Raw genomic sequence first — 17,503 nt, forward strand, 5'->3', positions numbered from 1 at the left:
ATAGTGTGTGCATTGAAGAGAGAGTATGATTGTTAACTGATTGAAAAGGCGCAGATTGCATATCAGGGCTGTACCCACTTAAAGCTTTGGGGAAAGTTACTAAATATTGCACCCAGGCAGACACAGTTTGTTCTTTTGCCCACACAGAGCAAATCTAGTTAATAACTGGAAAAGTTCAATAACTGGGGAGTGCCAAATGTTATTACATCCAATAGTCCCACCGAGATACCTCACAAAACTACAGTGGACTATGCTGAAACTATCGGTACCATAACTTGTACCCCAGAAACATCATACTGCTTATTTAGAGATTTATAAGGCAATTTCATTTTCTCCAACAGTATGAGAATGCAATGGAACGCCTACAAAGGAATAAAGTGTCCTTGTATAAGAAAACAATGGATGTAAGTGTTGCCTTGCATATTTTTATTTTTACTCCTATTGTCTTTTATGTACTTTCTTAGCTTTGTATGTCTGATTTTTCTAATATGAGAATTCATTGTATTTCCTTTTTTCTGTTAAGTCAAAAAAGAGCTATGAGCAGAGGTGTCGAGAAGCAGAGGAAGCTGAGCAGAACCATGAACGGCTGGTATCGTTAGGAAATCCAAAGCAAATAGAAAAGGTAATAAAGCAAGGAATATTTATCATCAGGCCCTTCACATTTAAGCATGGCCACCATCAGTGATCATGTGACCCCATACTACTCTCCCCCATGGGTGCCCCATAGTCAACCCTACCCACAAGTAGAATGGGGCCCAAATAAAAAATGCCCAATGCATACATTACCACACTCTTGGATTGATTGGCCATGCCAAGTTATGCCAAAACACACACAAAAGATCTTCCCAAACCCCACATACATGCAAGCCCTGCCCCATAGCAACTCAAAAACAACACACTTTTACAACTCATATGCATCCTCTTCCATAAGGCCTGTGCCTGAAATACTCACTGTATCCCTCTGATGGCAGTCCTACATGTAAGTAAAACATTGCATCAGCTTCAAGCCTATATCTTTACTTTGTAAACACTACTAATTAATATGCTAATGTCTTGGTGTATTATTATAAGTAATTGCTGGGGACTTCCTATCTTTGTCTGTATGAATTTTGTTGTCATAGTCTCACTGGTCCCTTCTAGCCCTTACCCACCACCTTGTATTAATGATATCTCTTAAAATACAACACAATGACAATAATAATATTCTCTTATAATATCACTATGGTTGCCTTGCTTGGCCCTATTACCAGATGATTTGTCTAGCAGCATGCTGCGTGATGATCATAAATAGTGTTTAAGACCAAAGCCATTCAATCTCAGAGCCTCTCTTCTAGATTTGAGGAATATCTTTTACTGTTTATCATGTAAAACATTTTATAATTTTCTTCATCCCAGCAGAAAACCTTTACTTGGGGTGTGGCAGGCTGAAAGATGTAGTTACATTGTGGCAATTATTCTGAGGACAAAGAAAACTAGCTTGGATTACAAGTACTCTCTCAATGTGCCTGCGGAACTACAAAGTAAATTCCCCTTGAATGACATGTATACTTATGTACACTGTGTCATTTTTAGTGATCATTTACAGTTTCATGGTGCTAAACTGCAAAAAATAGTTGCAGAGCTGTCTGCCCACAATGCACCTGCCTCCACTAAAATGTTTTTTGGATGCTGTATACAGGAATTGTGGCATATGGGTGGGAGTGGGTGTCTTCTTGCATTCTCTTTTGCATTATTCAAGCATTTCAGAAGCGCAATGGACCAGCACTACCATAAATGCAAATTAAAAAATATGCTTTTTTTGTATTTTATATTATAGTGCATCCAATATTTTGGTCCCTAATGTAAATGACATTTTCATATTTAAATACATTTGTTTTCAGGTAAAATGGGAGCCAAAATGACATTATTATGGCTATAAAAAAAATTACATAAACTACAAAACTACAGTATGTAACAAAGATCATTTTATATTCTCACCACTTGATGTCACCGTTGTGTTTGCAATGTGTTGATTTTAAGTGAAATGTCTATTTAGATTTCCTTCTGGGCTTTATATTTAGTTTCAAATAATATAAACTATTAAATGTCTGTACACCTTGTAAAACAAAATAAAACATGATGAAGGAATTAGTCTCCTGTTGTTACAATTAAATACAGACGGTACAAATAGATAAAAACAAGCACCAATTGTGCCCTCTAGGCCTGCCCAAACTAACAAATGGCTCTGGTAAGCTTTCAGTTATACTTATTCCTTATTTAGAGCTCCTCCACTTATACATTTGGGCATGTATCCAGTGGCAGCGCCGCCCCCCCCCCCCCACCTGAAACTCTAGGATGATACAATAAGTTCAGATAAAAATATGGCATGTTTAACCATATTCATTTTTAGGGTTTAGTTCTCCTTTAAAAACATTAACAGATTCAGCCATCACAACATCACCCAGCAGTGCATTCCACAACCTCACTGTCCTCACTGTGAAGAACCACCTACGTTGCTTCAAATGAAAGTTCTTTTCCTCTAGCCTGAAGGGGTGGCCTCTGGTACGGTGATCCACTTTATGCCAAAAAAGATCTTCTGCTATTTGGCTATAATGTCCTCTAATGTACTTTAAAGTGTAATCATGTCCCTTTGCATCTTTTTTCCTTATATAATTCTCGTTACTTATAGGAGGTGGTTTATAGCATACACCAATGATAATTATCTTTGTAACCTTTTGCCCAATTGAAATCTCTACCTAGAGGGATTCCACACCCTCCTCAGTGCCATCCATGGTTATTTCTTTAGTGCCTGGCTTTAATTCAGGCTTTACATACAAACACCCTATTTAAACTGTATACCCCCCCACACACTCCGCCCCATGACCAGGGCCAAAGTTGCATAGTGGGCAACCCTAGGCCCACTGCCGTTCTTCGCCCCTGTCCCCTCCCCTTTATTTGTGCAAATTTTCATCATCTGGACTGGAGCAATGGGGATTGGCGCATGGGAAATTTAAAAAATGATTGTATCTCCAGCACATCCCCAGTGTTTTTGAAACAATGTGGGTGCGGTTGGGCAGCATGCCACCCCCCTAAAATCCTGCCGCCCTAGGCCCGGGCCTTGGTGGCCTTTCCCCAAATACGGGCCTGCCCATGACCCCTTACTAATCCCACTGAACAGTCTACCCTAGTTTCCGCATAATTCTTTCACCCACCACTTTACCCAGTGCCTGGCGCCCTAGGCAACCCAGCCGACTACCTTGCCGCCCCACCGTTTGAGCCAATGATGAGTGCACATGTGCGGAAGAGCCGAGGCAGCATAAGTGCGCGTGTGCGAAAGAGCAGAGGACCCACAAGTGCGCATGCGCCGAAGAATGGAAGCGGCAAAGTTTACACTTGCTATTCAGAACTGCTGCAGGTTAAGGACCAAAGGGTCTGAAATAGGGGATGGCATCAGAAGAGGTATGTGCCTGACCCCTCTTCTGCTTACCCCTAGTTCTGGCCCTGCCCTTACCTAGTTTAAACACTCCTCCAACCTCTTAGCCATTCTTTCCCCTTGCAAAGTGGACCCCCTTCCATTGAGGTGCAATTTGTCTACTATAACTATAGAGGTTGTACCACAAGGAAAAAAAAAAGTGCTCTAGGAACCAAAACCCTTCCTTCCTACACCAAGACTTTAGCCACGCATTTAGCTCCTGCAGCTCCCACTATCTTACTAAACTTGCATGTGGCACAGGTAAAATTTCTGAAATTTTGGAAGACCTTTCTGTAGGTGCCAAGGATGGTGACTTATTTTTCTGTCAATGAGTTCAAAATATATACAGTATGTATGCATTGCATCTATTCATGTACAAAATCACTTGGTTGTGTGTAAGGTAAGGCCACATGAGGAGATTTTGTCGCCTGGCGACTAATCGCCTCGTCTTTTGAGCGACTATTCCCTGAACTGCCTCAGCGTTTTTCACCATAGGCTACAATGAAAAGTCGCCTGTGCTAATGCACATGCAGCGATGCGTTTTCTATAGTCGCCCGAAGTTGCCTCAATGAGGCAATTTCGGGCAACTATACAAAACGCATTGGCACATGTGCATTAACACGATACTCGCTCAAAAGACGAGGCGACAAAATCTCCCCGAATCTCCTTGTGTGGACTAGCCCTAACACTCTCTTTCTTTTCAGAGCCAGAACAAAGCAAAGCATTGTAGAGAGGCAGCAGAAGAATCAGGTACAATCCCCCCCCCCCCCACACACAAACATCAGGGTTTCATCACCCTGAAGAAAGTTCCTTGCAGGAAGTTGAACCTCACTATATTCTTGCATTACACATTTGTGCAAATTCCTGTTAGTGCAGTCACTTGAATCTATCTATCTATCTATCTATCTATCATCTATCTATCCATCTATCCATCTATCTATCTATCTATCTATCTATCTATCTATCTATCTATCTATCTATTGTCTATCTATCGTCTATCTATCGTCTATCTATCTATCTATCTATCTATCTATCTATCTATCTATCGTCTATCTATCTATCTATCTATCTATCTATCTATCTATCTATCTATCAATCAATTATCTATCTATCTATCTATCTATCTATCTATCTATCTATCGATCATCTATCTATCATCTATCTGTCTGTCTGTCTGTCTGTCTATCTATCTATCTATCTATCTATCTATCTATCTGTCATTGATCTATTGTCTGTCTGCCTGTTTATCTATCTATCTGTCTGTTTGTCTATCTATCTATATACATATGTAATTTCTGGCCATATTAATTTTTAGGGTTTCTGCCAAAAAAATTTAGTTTTTACTGAAACTACCCTTGAATTTTTCAGGAAAAACACAATTTGACCTTTGATACATAACCCCCTAAATGTTGCATGTTTATAGTAAATAAGATGCTATGTAAATAGCAGTGGAACTGCCTCTACTTAGTGCTCATGCCCCATTATATCCAACACTTTAAAATTTGGTTTTGTTCTTCAGTAATACATGTATTTGTGTATTGTAGATCTGCTATATAAGAACAATATAGATCTTCTGGAGAAAGCTCGCATTGAGTGGGAGACAGAGCACAGTAACACATGCGAGGTACCCTTATAGTACTGATGCCTTTGGGGTGGAGTGTGCAGTGCAAAATGCTTGTTTTGTATCTACCTCCTGTTCTCTTCTACAGGCATTTCAGTTGCAAGAGACAGACAGAATCAGCATTCTGCGCAATTCCCTCTGGGTTCAGTGTAACCATTTCTCAGGCCAGTGTGTTCATGATGACGAGGTAATCTGACAGGGATCACAATGTACATGATCACAGATTCTCCATGTCCTTGCAGGTGCAGACACTTGGAGTGTTTTATTTTACTCTTCATTACTACAAGAGATTTTTCTTATTTTCCTCAGCACTTACTACTGACAGTAACATCCTAGGGCAGGGATCCCCAACCTTTTGAACCCATGAGCAACATTCAGATGAAAAAGGAGTTGGGGAGCAACACAAGCATGAAAAATGTTCTTGGGGTGCCAAATAAGTGATGTGATTGGCCATTTGGTAGTCCCTTTGTGGATTGTCAATCTACATTGAGGCTCTGTTTGGCAGTGCACCTAGTTCTTGTACAACCAAAACTTGCCTCCAAGTCAGGAATTCAAAATTAATCACCTGCTTTGAGGCCACTGGGAGCAATATCCAAGGGGTTGGAGAGCAATATGTTGCTCACAAGCTACTGGTTGGGGATCACTGCCCTAGGGCATCCAGTTTTTGTACTTCTACAGACTCTACCAACATTATTTCTGCCTTAGGCATTTTCTAATACTGCTGCTCTAACTGATGTCCTATATTCCTAGATGATGGAGGAGGTCAGACAGGCCCTGGAGCAATGCGATGTGACTGCAGAACTTGACCTTTTCATACAGAGTAAAACTACAGGAACAGTTCCGCCAGGTACATGCTGGAAATTGCTTGTTTTTGAATACATCTTAATTTAACCCCCAGCAATTGGCATCCTTAAGCTTATGCAATACCACTGAGCCTCTTGATACATGTCTTAATAGGATTGCAGCAGCTTAAAACATTATTAAAGCTAAATGATTACCACAATTACCAAAAATGTTAAGCAGTCAGCAGCAGGAGAATAATGAAAGCAAAAATGTTGCCAACAGCATCGTTATGCCACTGACAGTCATGTGTGTGTTTTAGGGATATAACCCATTTAAATCAGGTTACTATGAGTATTACAATATAATGTAATGTAATGTTTCCTATATAATCTTTTCTTAAGCGTTGTTTTTCTTTTTTCTTGTGTATAGAACCTGTGCTTTATGAGGGTTACTGCAATGGTATTGGCCCCAATATGCAAGGAGGAAGTGCCAAGATGATGAAAAGGTAAAATGTAGAGAACTCTGTTTACTTTATAGGATAAAGAATTCAGTGTGGTCTGGAAAAGAAAACTGCTACAGTCAGTATCAGAGGCAACATGAATACCTTACCCGAAGTGGCATTTTACTAGGGGTGGCAAAAAGCTGCCTGTTTAGTTTTGCAATTGTGCTGTCTGCAATAGCACTGCCCCCCCACTTTTTTCAAGTGTGAGTGAGGAGAGTGTCGAGAGTAACCTCAAAATATCCCTGGTCAGTACTGGGAATGGTTGTAGGTAAATGTGGAAGAAGTAGAATTTAAACAGTTCTTAGATCAGCCCTTGTCAATAATTGAAATTCAGGAGGCAATCGACTCTTTTCCCTCTGGTAAAGCAGCGGGATCTGATGGCATTCCAATTGAATTTTACAAAAAACATGCCCCTTTGCTAGTGCCAAAACTTTTAGAAACTTTTAACAACTCCCTCAACAACCAAAGGCTTCCCGCCTCAATGTATGAGGCAATAATTGTACTTTTACCCAAACTGGCTTCATCCCTCAAAAAACCACCGCACACAATATTAGAAGACTAATGCTCAGCTTATCTTTGGATCACTGTAATAAGGGTCAGAGAGCAGTTGCAGCTTTGGACATAGCCAAAGCATTTGATACAGTTGAATGGGCGTATCTATGGAGAGTTCTTAAAGCCTTTGGTGTAGGCCCTCAATTTACATTACTAACCCAACTTCTATACACAGCTCCGGTGGCGTCCCTAAGACTCAATGCCTCACAAACTGAAAACTTTGCTCTAGCAAGGGGTACTCGTCAGGGTTGCCCTTTGTCCCCCTTGTTGTTTGCCATGGCCATTGAACCTCTAAGCTTGGCAATTAAGCAAAATCCCTTTATTGTTGGCCAGCAGTTGGAGAATAGAGAAGAAAAGGTACAAATGTATGCGGACGATACCTTAGTGTATTTGGGTGACACACAAAATTCACTGACAGAACTTCTAGCAATAACAGCTGATTTTGGGCAAATTCAGGCCTAAAAATTAACCCCTCCAAATCTACACTTTTTTCAATTGATCCCCATAACTGGCCCACTGAACCCTGATTGCGCTAAACTGCAAATGGTTGATAAACGTACTTATTTGCGAATTAAAATTGCTATACCCATCTCCTCCTATTACACTCTACATTTCTAGCATAGGAACTCCTTCCTCTGGGTCCCACTGGGTGCATACAACTTATAAAGATGGTGATTGCCCCAAAAATTCTTTATGTCCTGTGGCATGCACCCATTTAGGTACAAGGCCCTTTTTTTGAGCATTTGGCATCCCTTTTCCGGCAATTTATACGGGGGGAAAATAGAAGTAGACTGTCCATAAAAACGCTACAAAGACCCAAAACTGAAGGTGGCATGACCCTCCCTGACATGCACTTGTATTATGTCTCAGCCCAACTCTCACAAATCCGTACTTTGAAAAATGCTCAGCCCAAGGATGCTCTATACCAACTTTGGCAGTGTCTACTAAAAACTGATCTCCCTCCATTCTATGCTATTCTGGCCCTGAACCTGTATAAGAAAATGCAGATGACAAGTAATTCCTCACTAGTGGAATCTCAGAAACTCAGTTTAAAATGGTCTCTCCAATTGGAACAACCTGCAATATTGGAACTGCAAACCCCCTTATGGTATAACAGTAAACTGGCCCCTCTGGATAAACTGCCTACTCCAAAAGAGTGGATATGGGCCAGTGTGTGGTCCATAGGCCAGGTTTGGTCTGATCAGGGAATGGTACCCTTTAATGAATTAAGGCAAACATATTCATTGCCCACCTCTCAGTGGCTAATATACCATAAAGTGAGAGCTGCGCTTTACAGGCTGAATAAGTCCAAGCACCTGCAGTTTAGTACCTCCTCAATAATGGAATTATTGATATCAGAGAACTCCAGGCACACTATAACTCTCTTTTACAAAGAGCTACAAAACTTAATACTACGGAAAAACACAATAAAAGCAAGGGAATAAAAGCAAGGGCACAATGGGAACTCTCCATTGACTTTATAACTGATGACCAGTGGACCCAGGTGTTACTGACCCCACTGAATATTTCCCCCATATATAAATATAGAATATTGCATTATATTTGATACACAGGGCGTATTATACAAGATCTAGGCTGCACAAAATCAACCCTGATATTCCAGATACCTGTGTGAGATGTATTGCAGCGGAGGGAACGTTAATTCATACGTTCTGGTCCTGCCCTGTGCTTAATGAATACTGATTGAATACAAAAGCGAATTAACACAATCCTAGGCTTTGAGCTTCCACTTGACCCCAAATGGTATATTCTGGGTATGGACCCACCTAATCAGCTGAAAAATATTACACACAGATCCTGTACTTGTGCAGTAACAGACAGTGAAGGGAATTAGAAAAGAACACGCTATATAGACAGGTTTCAATTTGCAGACTTGTTTAACAGTGGAAAACGATAGCAACCCCCTTAACACACTCACACAACTTCATTTATTAAGATACCTTGAACAATGCTGGGTCAAATCCGAGGGGCGAATAGTAGATATTTAACAATATATTGAAAAACATCTGATCTATTATCTTTTTTTGTATTGAAAGGATCTCACACTTGCTATATGGCTGTGGAGGGAGTACCAAAAACCTTGCAGAACTTCCAGCAGTGAACAACACCACAGCAGGTAAGTATGTGAGCAGTAGATCACCTGGTTCAAACCTTCACAAACATTCCTGGAGAAATCCCATTGTAGTTTTAAGTAATATTAACAGAGGGCAAGAGGGTGGGTTGAATTCATTCACTTCAGTGCTTCCTGCATTGAACTCAAATCATCTGCCTCATCCTGCTGCGAGTAATCCTGACACATTTCTATACCACGGATCCTTAACCAATGGGGTTGGTATCACAAATTGGGTGGGAGCGGTTGAGATAGGTATTGCAGAATCTGAGATTTGGTTAGGTATTCAGCCAAATCTTTCGCGAAGGATTCGGGGGTTCAGCCCAATCCAAAATAGTCAATTTGGTGCATCCCTAATATTTTCTGTTAATTTTTACCTACCAGCTTCTTTGCAGCCTTTCTTCAGTTTCTCCCTTAGCGTAATGGAAATAATTGCATAGCTAATTATTACTTGGGAGGACCCATACCCAACCTATTAATTGTATTGCACATGCCATTGAATACTATAGCCTGCAGTATCTGAAGTTAATTCTCTGCCTAGACCATTATGGATGTAAAGGAAACTGAAAGGTATTATCTCCAAACAACCTGGGGTATTTTACCTCTAAGCACCACGCTGCCATATTGTTCCAGTGTCTAAGGCATCCCCTGCAACTTTTGAAGGTGGGCGCATGCACTTGTCCAGGTCATTACAGGAGATGCCTGGGACACAGGAATAATATAAAAAAAGGAAAGTACCATGGCTCACTGCATTTTTCAAATAAGGAAGGCAAGCCCAATGTAGAAAGTAAGTTACTGGAATCACTGGGAGGTACCAAAAACTTGGCTCCCCAATGATTCTGCCTTTTGTTCTTCTTAAAGGGGTGGTTCACCTTCAAACAACTAGATCACCAGAAATAATGACTTTTTCCAATGACTTTCTATTTTCTATGTGTGACCGTTTTTCTAATATTGAAGTGTAAAATGTCTTTTTTCACCTTCTGAAGCAGCCCTGGGAGGGGGGGTCGCCGACCCTGTAAACTGTTCTAAGTGGATACATTTAGTTGATACATTTCTTATCTCTGTCCCTGCTGAGCAGAATCTCTGGGTTTCATTACAGGTAGTTGTTATAATTGATACAATAGTTGGCAATACTCCAGAGATGCTGCTGAGAAATGGATCAACTCAATGTTGCAAAATTATAACAGTTTGCATTAGAATTACTGAGCTGCCAGAATCAAACACCAGAGACACGAACATTCAACTTTAAACTTCGATTTTGGAAAAACAGTAAAAAAGAAATAACGAAAAATTGAAAAAAATCTTTATTCCTGGGGAACAATCAAAAATCAACTGAATTGGAAAAAAGTGTTTGGAAGGTGAACAACCCATTTAAAGCCAGTTCAGGTTTTGATCTCTGTGGTTTCCTCCAGTGGCGTAACTAGATGTTACCAGGCCCCACAGCAAATTTTATTTAGGGCCCCAAACCATTGGTAAGTTGACCTATTTTCTAAGACATATTGAAATGACTTATCAATTAGGGATTAGCTGGGCCCTCTACACTCCTGGGCCCCCTGCCACTGCAGGCTCTGATTCCTCTGTACTTACACCCCTGGTATCCTCTTTCTCTGGGACTACTGCAAATACAGCACCACTACATTTCCAGGGGATAAATAATTGCATAATCAATTGCTTTCTGGATCCAGGCATACACTGTCACATTTGAGCAGAAATATGCACAACTGGTTGTATTTAAGTACATCTTTAGCTGCACCACTGAAGGAAAGGCCTAGCCTGCTAACAATTTGGCAAAACTCTGAAGGTTGACTTTGGATGCTAAATTCTGTCCAACTTTAAAAACAAAGATCCCTTTGATTAGAAATATTTGGAACAATCATGTAATCTTTAATTATTATTCTTTCAGCAAAAGAAGATACAGTCTATGCCAGTATACCTACAGCTGCCGCTTCACATGAAAAGCTGGAAGACTACAGTGTTCTTTATGATTACAGCGCTCAGGTAACTGTGAAGGACAGTAGTTTTTTATTTTTTTCCATGATGAGTGTCTGTAAACCCCTGGTATCCAGCCTCTCTCTGCATTTACAATTTTGATATAGTCATCTTACTTGTTAATGTTTGTTTGTCACTAGTATTCAGTGTTACACACTACACTCAGTTGGTAGAATGGGTAGAGGGTTCAGGCCAACAAACTACTGTTGGCATATTTGTGAACGCTTTTTGGGCTAAACATTTATCAGGGCTTTTCTCCCATCCCGCCTGCTCCACCCATGCTCTTCCCCTTCCTGTCAGCACTATGTCCCACCCCTCCAGGGATGTCATATACCCCATCCATCTTTGGTGCCAGACCTTTGTTCCATGTGTTGTTCTCTCTTGCCTTTTCTAATTGTGCCATAATTGCCAACCCTCCGTTTACCATATTTACCATATTACTCTTTTTTTGTATAACCAATTGGTAATTCAGCATGGGGAGGTTATAGATGTTCATCTTTATAAGAAAACATCTGGCAACCCTCTCAAAACATTCCACTTGAACACACTGGACTTTTGAATAAATGCACTAGACACATGTTGTATATGTTGCAGCTCCTAAACGTGTGATACACAATTCATAGCTTAGATTTCAAGCCTTCATTTAGTTATTAATTCTTAAAATGTGAAACAAATTCAGTAGCTCTCTGATCTACATCTGGTCATTTCAGGAATTAAAATGAAACTACAGTATCAACCTACACTGATGCTCTGACATTTTCCTCCACTTTAGAACTCAGACGAGCTGGATGTCACAGCCGGAGATGTGGTTAGGGTCATCGAGGAGGGAGACGATGGTTGGTGGACTGTGGAGAGAAATGGACGAATAGGACTGGTGCCTGGATCATACCTTGGGAAGCTTTGAGTAACAGAGAACATTTCAGAATGGCAATTTGCTAGATTCAAACATACATGGAAATCACAACAATAACCGAAAAACCTGCCACCATCACGACGTATAGCTTGTTTCTCCTTTTATTTCACATATGGAATTAAAAATTTATACCCCTAAACACTGCAGGATATATATATATATATATATATATATAATATACACACATATATATATATCACCAGTGGCATCATTTTTTTTATCTGGGCCCCCTAATTGAATGGAATGGCATGGAAAAAAACACAGGTCATCAGCAGGTTCCCCTGCAGAGGAAGCAGACCCAGCCCCACCCCCTGCACCCATGGGGGCTGTTTCCTCTGTAAATTCCCCACTGTATATCACATATCTCATAAAAACAGCCCATATGTAAAAAAAATTCTTATATTTGGATAAATTGGATAAACCCATAGATAGAAAAACTGCCATTCTAAGCATTAAAATCTGCACTGTGATTAGACATCTGCCGAATTCTTGTCAGGTGGTCAGTGAGTGACACGCAGAGCATAAATAAATGGTAGCTTGCTGTAAAAGATGTAAAAGGTCAATATTTACTGATATTTATATGTACTGTCATTTCTTTAACTGATACCTTTAATTGGTGACATGGTATAATATACCTGCTGGTTCAGTATTTGTTCAGAAGGAATAGTTATCCTTTAAGATCCCTCTTTCAAAATAGTGGCCCTTTTCCTGATTCATTTCCCCCTAAAACTATTGCATCTTTAATACATGCATCATTTTTAATACAACTTTCAGTAAATACATTATACTCTAACAATAGTCCTTATAGTGTTTCATCCTGTCTAAGTTTCCCATCTTATTATAGGCATTTCCCGCTCACTGTGCTGGTCCTGGAATTCTATGGTCAATCTTCTGTATTTCAACCAAGATTTCATCTGCAGATATAATTCATCATGCGCTCCACAAGAGATTCCATAATGCCTGTAGTGCAGTTAGTTTAATTTCAGGTGTCAGTATCTCTTTAATAGGTGTTAGCTAGAAAGTTAGTGGCAAAATCACTAAGAATAGATCTACTTAAACATGGTTCAGAAGTGCTGCTTTTTAATTCTCTAGACTTTTGCAGTCTTAAGGTGTTGCCAAAAGAGCGGATCTCTCCCCGATATGGCAACATTGAAGTGGGCGATATCGGGGTGATCTGATCGTGGACCCTAGGGCCCAACAATTGGATCAGAATGGATCCGATATGGGCGGTCGGATTGCGGGGCTACATAAACAAACAGATTCGGCCACAACGGGATTTCTTACCCTGCCCGATCGAGATCTGCCCGACTTTCAGCCAGATATCGATCAGGGAAGCCCATTGGATGGGCTTTTAGCGACCCGTGCATGGGGGCCTTTACAGACTAGACCACTGCTGCAGTCTTTTTTTCACCTGTAGCGAATTTGGCTATGTCACTTCATCAGATACAGGACCTGCAGTACAAAGGCCCCCCCCCCAGATTCCAGAGTAGCAGATTTCTAGTTTTCCTCATACAGGGATAGGCTGCAGCTGTGTCCTCTCTCTTATATGAAGTGCTTCACCTTTAAGCTAATTTTTTCTGTATTATCTGCCTTACTCTTCTGCCTCTTTTCAGCTTTCAAATGGGAGTCACCGAATCCAGTATCCAAAAAAAACTATTGCCCTATGAGGTTAAAATTGTATTATTACTTTTTTATTACTTATCTTCCTATTCAGTGTCTCTCCTATTTACTGTATATTCTGGCCTCTCATTCAAATCACTGCCTGGTTGCTAGGGGTAAATAAGACTGAAGCAACCAGATGGTCAGCCTTAACTGTGTAACACCACAGGTATTTAATGAACAGTCGCACGTAACTGCTTTTAGGCTTTAGTTATAGATAGGACTTTTCGACACGGTTCTCACCTCTGCAGAAGGTATAATTTATGGTTATCAATATACTGTATAGGATTAAACATCTGATTTATGATTGTTATATAGTAATGTTTTTAATTTGCTTTGCAGAATGTATTGTGTACATGTGTCTGTCATAATAAAACCAAATATCCAATGAAGTGTACTATGAAGTCTAGCTAATGAATGCATGGAATCTGTTAAAGAATGTGTTCCAGTGAGAGTTTAAACGCATTAAGGGGTAGATTCACTAAAGGACGAATTGGCTAATGCTAGTGACATTTCGCCAGCGTTGCCACCCGCAGGGACATCGCCAAACAGGCGCAGGCGCCAATTCGCTAATGAAAAAGACAGTCGCTAGCGTTTGTTCTCACTCTATCGCCAGGCGACTTTTCACTCTGGCTAAAAGTCGTTACGCCACAAATTCAGTAACGTGCGGATGTTACCAAATGTTACCTCTTTCGCCAGAGTTGACCAGGTGAAGTGCTAAAATGAAGCCAGATCTTCCTCAATCTTCTGTCACTTACATCATATCCTGTGAGCCGAAAATGCATTAAGGTTCCAAAAACGCTGGCGTCTTTTCCTTTTTTCAGCGTGATTGCCTGCAAAAGTCCTAACAAACTTTTTTTTGGGTAACTGGTTTTCTCCAGACATTTCCTAACATACGGAACATTCATTTTACAGCGGGCTCATGTGTAGGGCATTATATTAACTCTCTTTTTTAAGGTTCCCTGGACATGTGTAATAAAAAGTGGTAACATTTGCACCAACATTTATAATAAAGACCTCCATACAACTTTAAATTGACCTAAGCGCAAGTTTACTAGTGAATTTTCGCTAGGCACAAACGCTAGCACATCTTCGCTTGCACTGCCGAAGTAACGCTTGCAAAAAGTCGCCAGTGTTCGGTGCCCTGATCGAAACTCCGCATATTAGTGAATTGGCATACAGAGAGTGTGCAGAAACGTGTTTGCCGGCATGTAGACTGTGATTCAATAGCCTTGGAGCAGTGGCATAACTAGAAGTTACTGGACCCCACAGCAAAATCATTTTAGCCCCCCCCTCTAAATTTTTGGAATAAGACAAGTATGAATTTTGCTCCAGTAGCTCGTGGGTTCCAGTGGCGTAACTATAGAGGAAGCAGACCCCGCAGTTGCAGGGGGGCCAGGACTGTCTCTATAGCGAATTAAAAAAAAACCTCCTCCCCAGCCGCTCTCTTACCTGGGACGCAAGTCGGGCAGGAGTGGGCAGGGTGGAGGTGGGAAGTGGGTGTGGTAGAGGCATGCCAGGAAGTGGGCGGGAGGATTGGGATCGGAGTGCACTTGGCCTTCTGAAGATTTTTTTGGAGGGGGGCCCGGCGCACAGTTACGCCACTGCTGGGTTCCCTCCATCTCCCCTTTGCAGACACAATGACGCTGGGAGTTTAGGAAAAATACATTTTTTGGGGGGGAGAGCATTGCAATTGTGTCAGAACTGACACTGCACATACATGTCAATGACCCCAACTGTATCTGATATTTGGACATGAATGTTTACTTTTTGTAAATTCAGCAAAGATTTTGTAAACTATAATGGAGACTTCTTGTCCAATTGGTGGACTAAAAATGGTGGGACATAACTGTTCAGTGAGTTTGCAATTGATCCTCAGCATTCAGCTCAGATTCAAAAGCAACAGATATGACCCATGTGGCCCCCTCAAGTCTCTGATTGGTTACTGCCTGGTAACCAATCAGTGGAAACCAAGAGAGCTGAAAAGCAGGAAGTAATGTTCTGGCTATTATGTTAGACATCCAGTCACTCCAGCCTTTATACATTACATTTTTGGCTAACAAACTATATTAGAAACATTTTTTATTTTGTACAGCCTCTCTATTTACCCAGTTTTTATTTTTACACTGAACAATTCCTTTAAAGGAATATGGCATACAGAACTTACTATACTTCTTGAACTCAATTTGCATGTGCACAACACATACAAGAAGCGGCAGTGAAGATATATGTGTGTTTGTATGTATGTATGTTTGTGTATATATATATATATATATATATATATATATTTAGCAACTTGTATTTGTAGTGTATTTCACCCAACAAATCTAATTCCAGTGAATATGACTTTGCCTGTCATTAAAGGACCAGTAACACCATTTTTTTTTATTCAAAAAATACAAACTACACCCTCCAAATAATACTTATGTCCCACTGCATGTTGTGTATTTACCTCAGATTTAGCATAAAATTGACCAAAAATGTCGCCTCCATGCTCTTCAATGCATTTTGAAAAAAGGCGAAAAGGCGATCAGCGCGCACCCGACAGCTCTCCTCACAGGACTTCCGGAAGTCGCGTCATGAACCAGGCAATTGAAGGGCTGCTTCAGTGGATCACGCAACGGCTGGGGGAGAGGCACACACGTGTAAGGGCTGCTTCAGATGATCGCGGGGGAGAGGCACAGCTGATGGAATGGCTGCATTTAAGGATCGCCAAAGTATGCGGGAAGAAAGTTGAGAGAGATAGGAGGTGGGGGGAGGCTGAGAGAGACGGATACAGAGGTGGGGGAAGGCTGCTGTATGTGAAGGGCACTGCTGGGAGACAGGAACGGGGAAGGCTGCAGCATGCGGAAGAAACGACTGAGGGAGACAGTAACGGAGGTGGGGGCAGGCTGCTGTATGTGAAGGGCACTGCTGGGAGAAAGGAACAGAGGTGGGGGAAGGCTGCAGCATGCGGAAGAAAAGACTGAGGGAGACATAACGGAGATGGGGGCAGGCTGCTGTATATGAAGGGCACTGCTGGGAGACAGGAACGGAGGGGGGGAAAGCTGTGGTATGTGGAGGAAAAGCTGAGCGAGAGAGGAACGCTGAGGAAACATAAGGAGAACACTTAGACTTTGACAGCCAAGAAGACGCTTACAGGTAACTAATGGTTGCTATGTGACGTCACTTCCGGAAGTGACGTCACAAAACAGGAAGATGGAACCCGAAGAACAGGAAGAGGCTCACGGCGGCGCGCAGGCAGGGGTGAAGATGCTTTTCTAGTGCTACAAGATGGCGTGGCCCCTTGGACTCCATGAGAAAGCTGCGGTTTCAATTTTTTCCATTTCCCTTACTAGAAAGCAGGATGCAGCTGCAAATTGGGTGTTATTAATGTAAGTACTTTGACTTTGTCTGGGTTCTCTAAAAGGTGTTACTGGTCCTTTAATGGAATTGTTCAGTGTAAAAATAAAAAGTGGGTAAATAGATAGGCTGTGCAAAATAAAAAATGTTTCTAATATAGTTAGTTAGCCAAAAATGTAATGTATAAAGGCTGGAGTGACTGGATGTCTAACATAATAGCCAGAACACTACTTCCTGCTTTGCAGCTCTCTTGGTTTCCACAGTAAATCTAAAAACAACTGGACTTGCTGAGTACTGGACTCAATGATTACTCAGCATGATTACTCATTAAGTCCAGTTGTTTTTAGATTAATCTATACTAGATACACAGACAATGCACCTCAGTCTGCCCCTTGAGACTGAAAATGATATGAACCTTATACTCAAAGGTTTTGGGGTATATTTATCAAAGAGTGAAGTTAATAGTGAAGTTCCGCCACTCTCCATTCATTTCTATGGGATTTTTATAGGCGTATTTATCAAAGGGTGAACTTTCACTTCACCCATTGATAAATACGCCT

The 17,503-nt window shown here is 41.1% G+C and overlaps 1 protein-coding gene and 1 long non-coding RNA gene across 2 annotated transcripts in view; both read left to right on the forward strand.

Moving 5' to 3' along the window:
• pstpip1.L (proline-serine-threonine phosphatase interacting protein 1 L homeolog) overlaps window positions 1-13,993 on the forward strand; it is a 33,587-nt gene extending 19,594 nt beyond the window's left edge. Inside the window, exons 6-15 of the mRNA XM_018252860.2 lie at window positions 342-404; window positions 524-622; window positions 4,156-4,201; window positions 4,996-5,075; window positions 5,161-5,259; window positions 5,823-5,919; window positions 6,285-6,360; window positions 8,967-9,046; window positions 10,944-11,038; window positions 11,802-13,993. Coding sequence (XP_018108349.1) covers window positions 342-404; window positions 524-622; window positions 4,156-4,201; window positions 4,996-5,075; window positions 5,161-5,259; window positions 5,823-5,919; window positions 6,285-6,360; window positions 8,967-9,046; window positions 10,944-11,038; window positions 11,802-11,933 — 867 coding nt within the window. The 3' untranslated portion in view covers window positions 11,934-13,993. The remainder of the gene's footprint in view (window positions 1-341; window positions 405-523; window positions 623-4,155; window positions 4,202-4,995; window positions 5,076-5,160; window positions 5,260-5,822; window positions 5,920-6,284; window positions 6,361-8,966; window positions 9,047-10,943; window positions 11,039-11,801) is intronic.
• Window positions 13,994-16,108: 2,115 nt separating this feature from the next.
• The window catches only part of LOC121401532, a 30,842-nt gene continuing 29,447 nt past the window's right edge, over window positions 16,109-17,503 (forward strand). The window contains exon 1 of the long non-coding RNA XR_005966324.1: window positions 16,109-16,975. This is a non-coding gene — a long non-coding RNA (uncharacterized LOC121401532). The remainder of the gene's footprint in view (window positions 16,976-17,503) is intronic.

This window comes from Xenopus laevis, chromosome 3L (assembly GCF_017654675.1).
Source record: "Xenopus laevis strain J_2021 chromosome 3L, Xenopus_laevis_v10.1, whole genome shotgun sequence".
NCBI lineage: Eukaryota > Metazoa > Chordata > Amphibia > Anura > Pipidae > Xenopus > Xenopus laevis.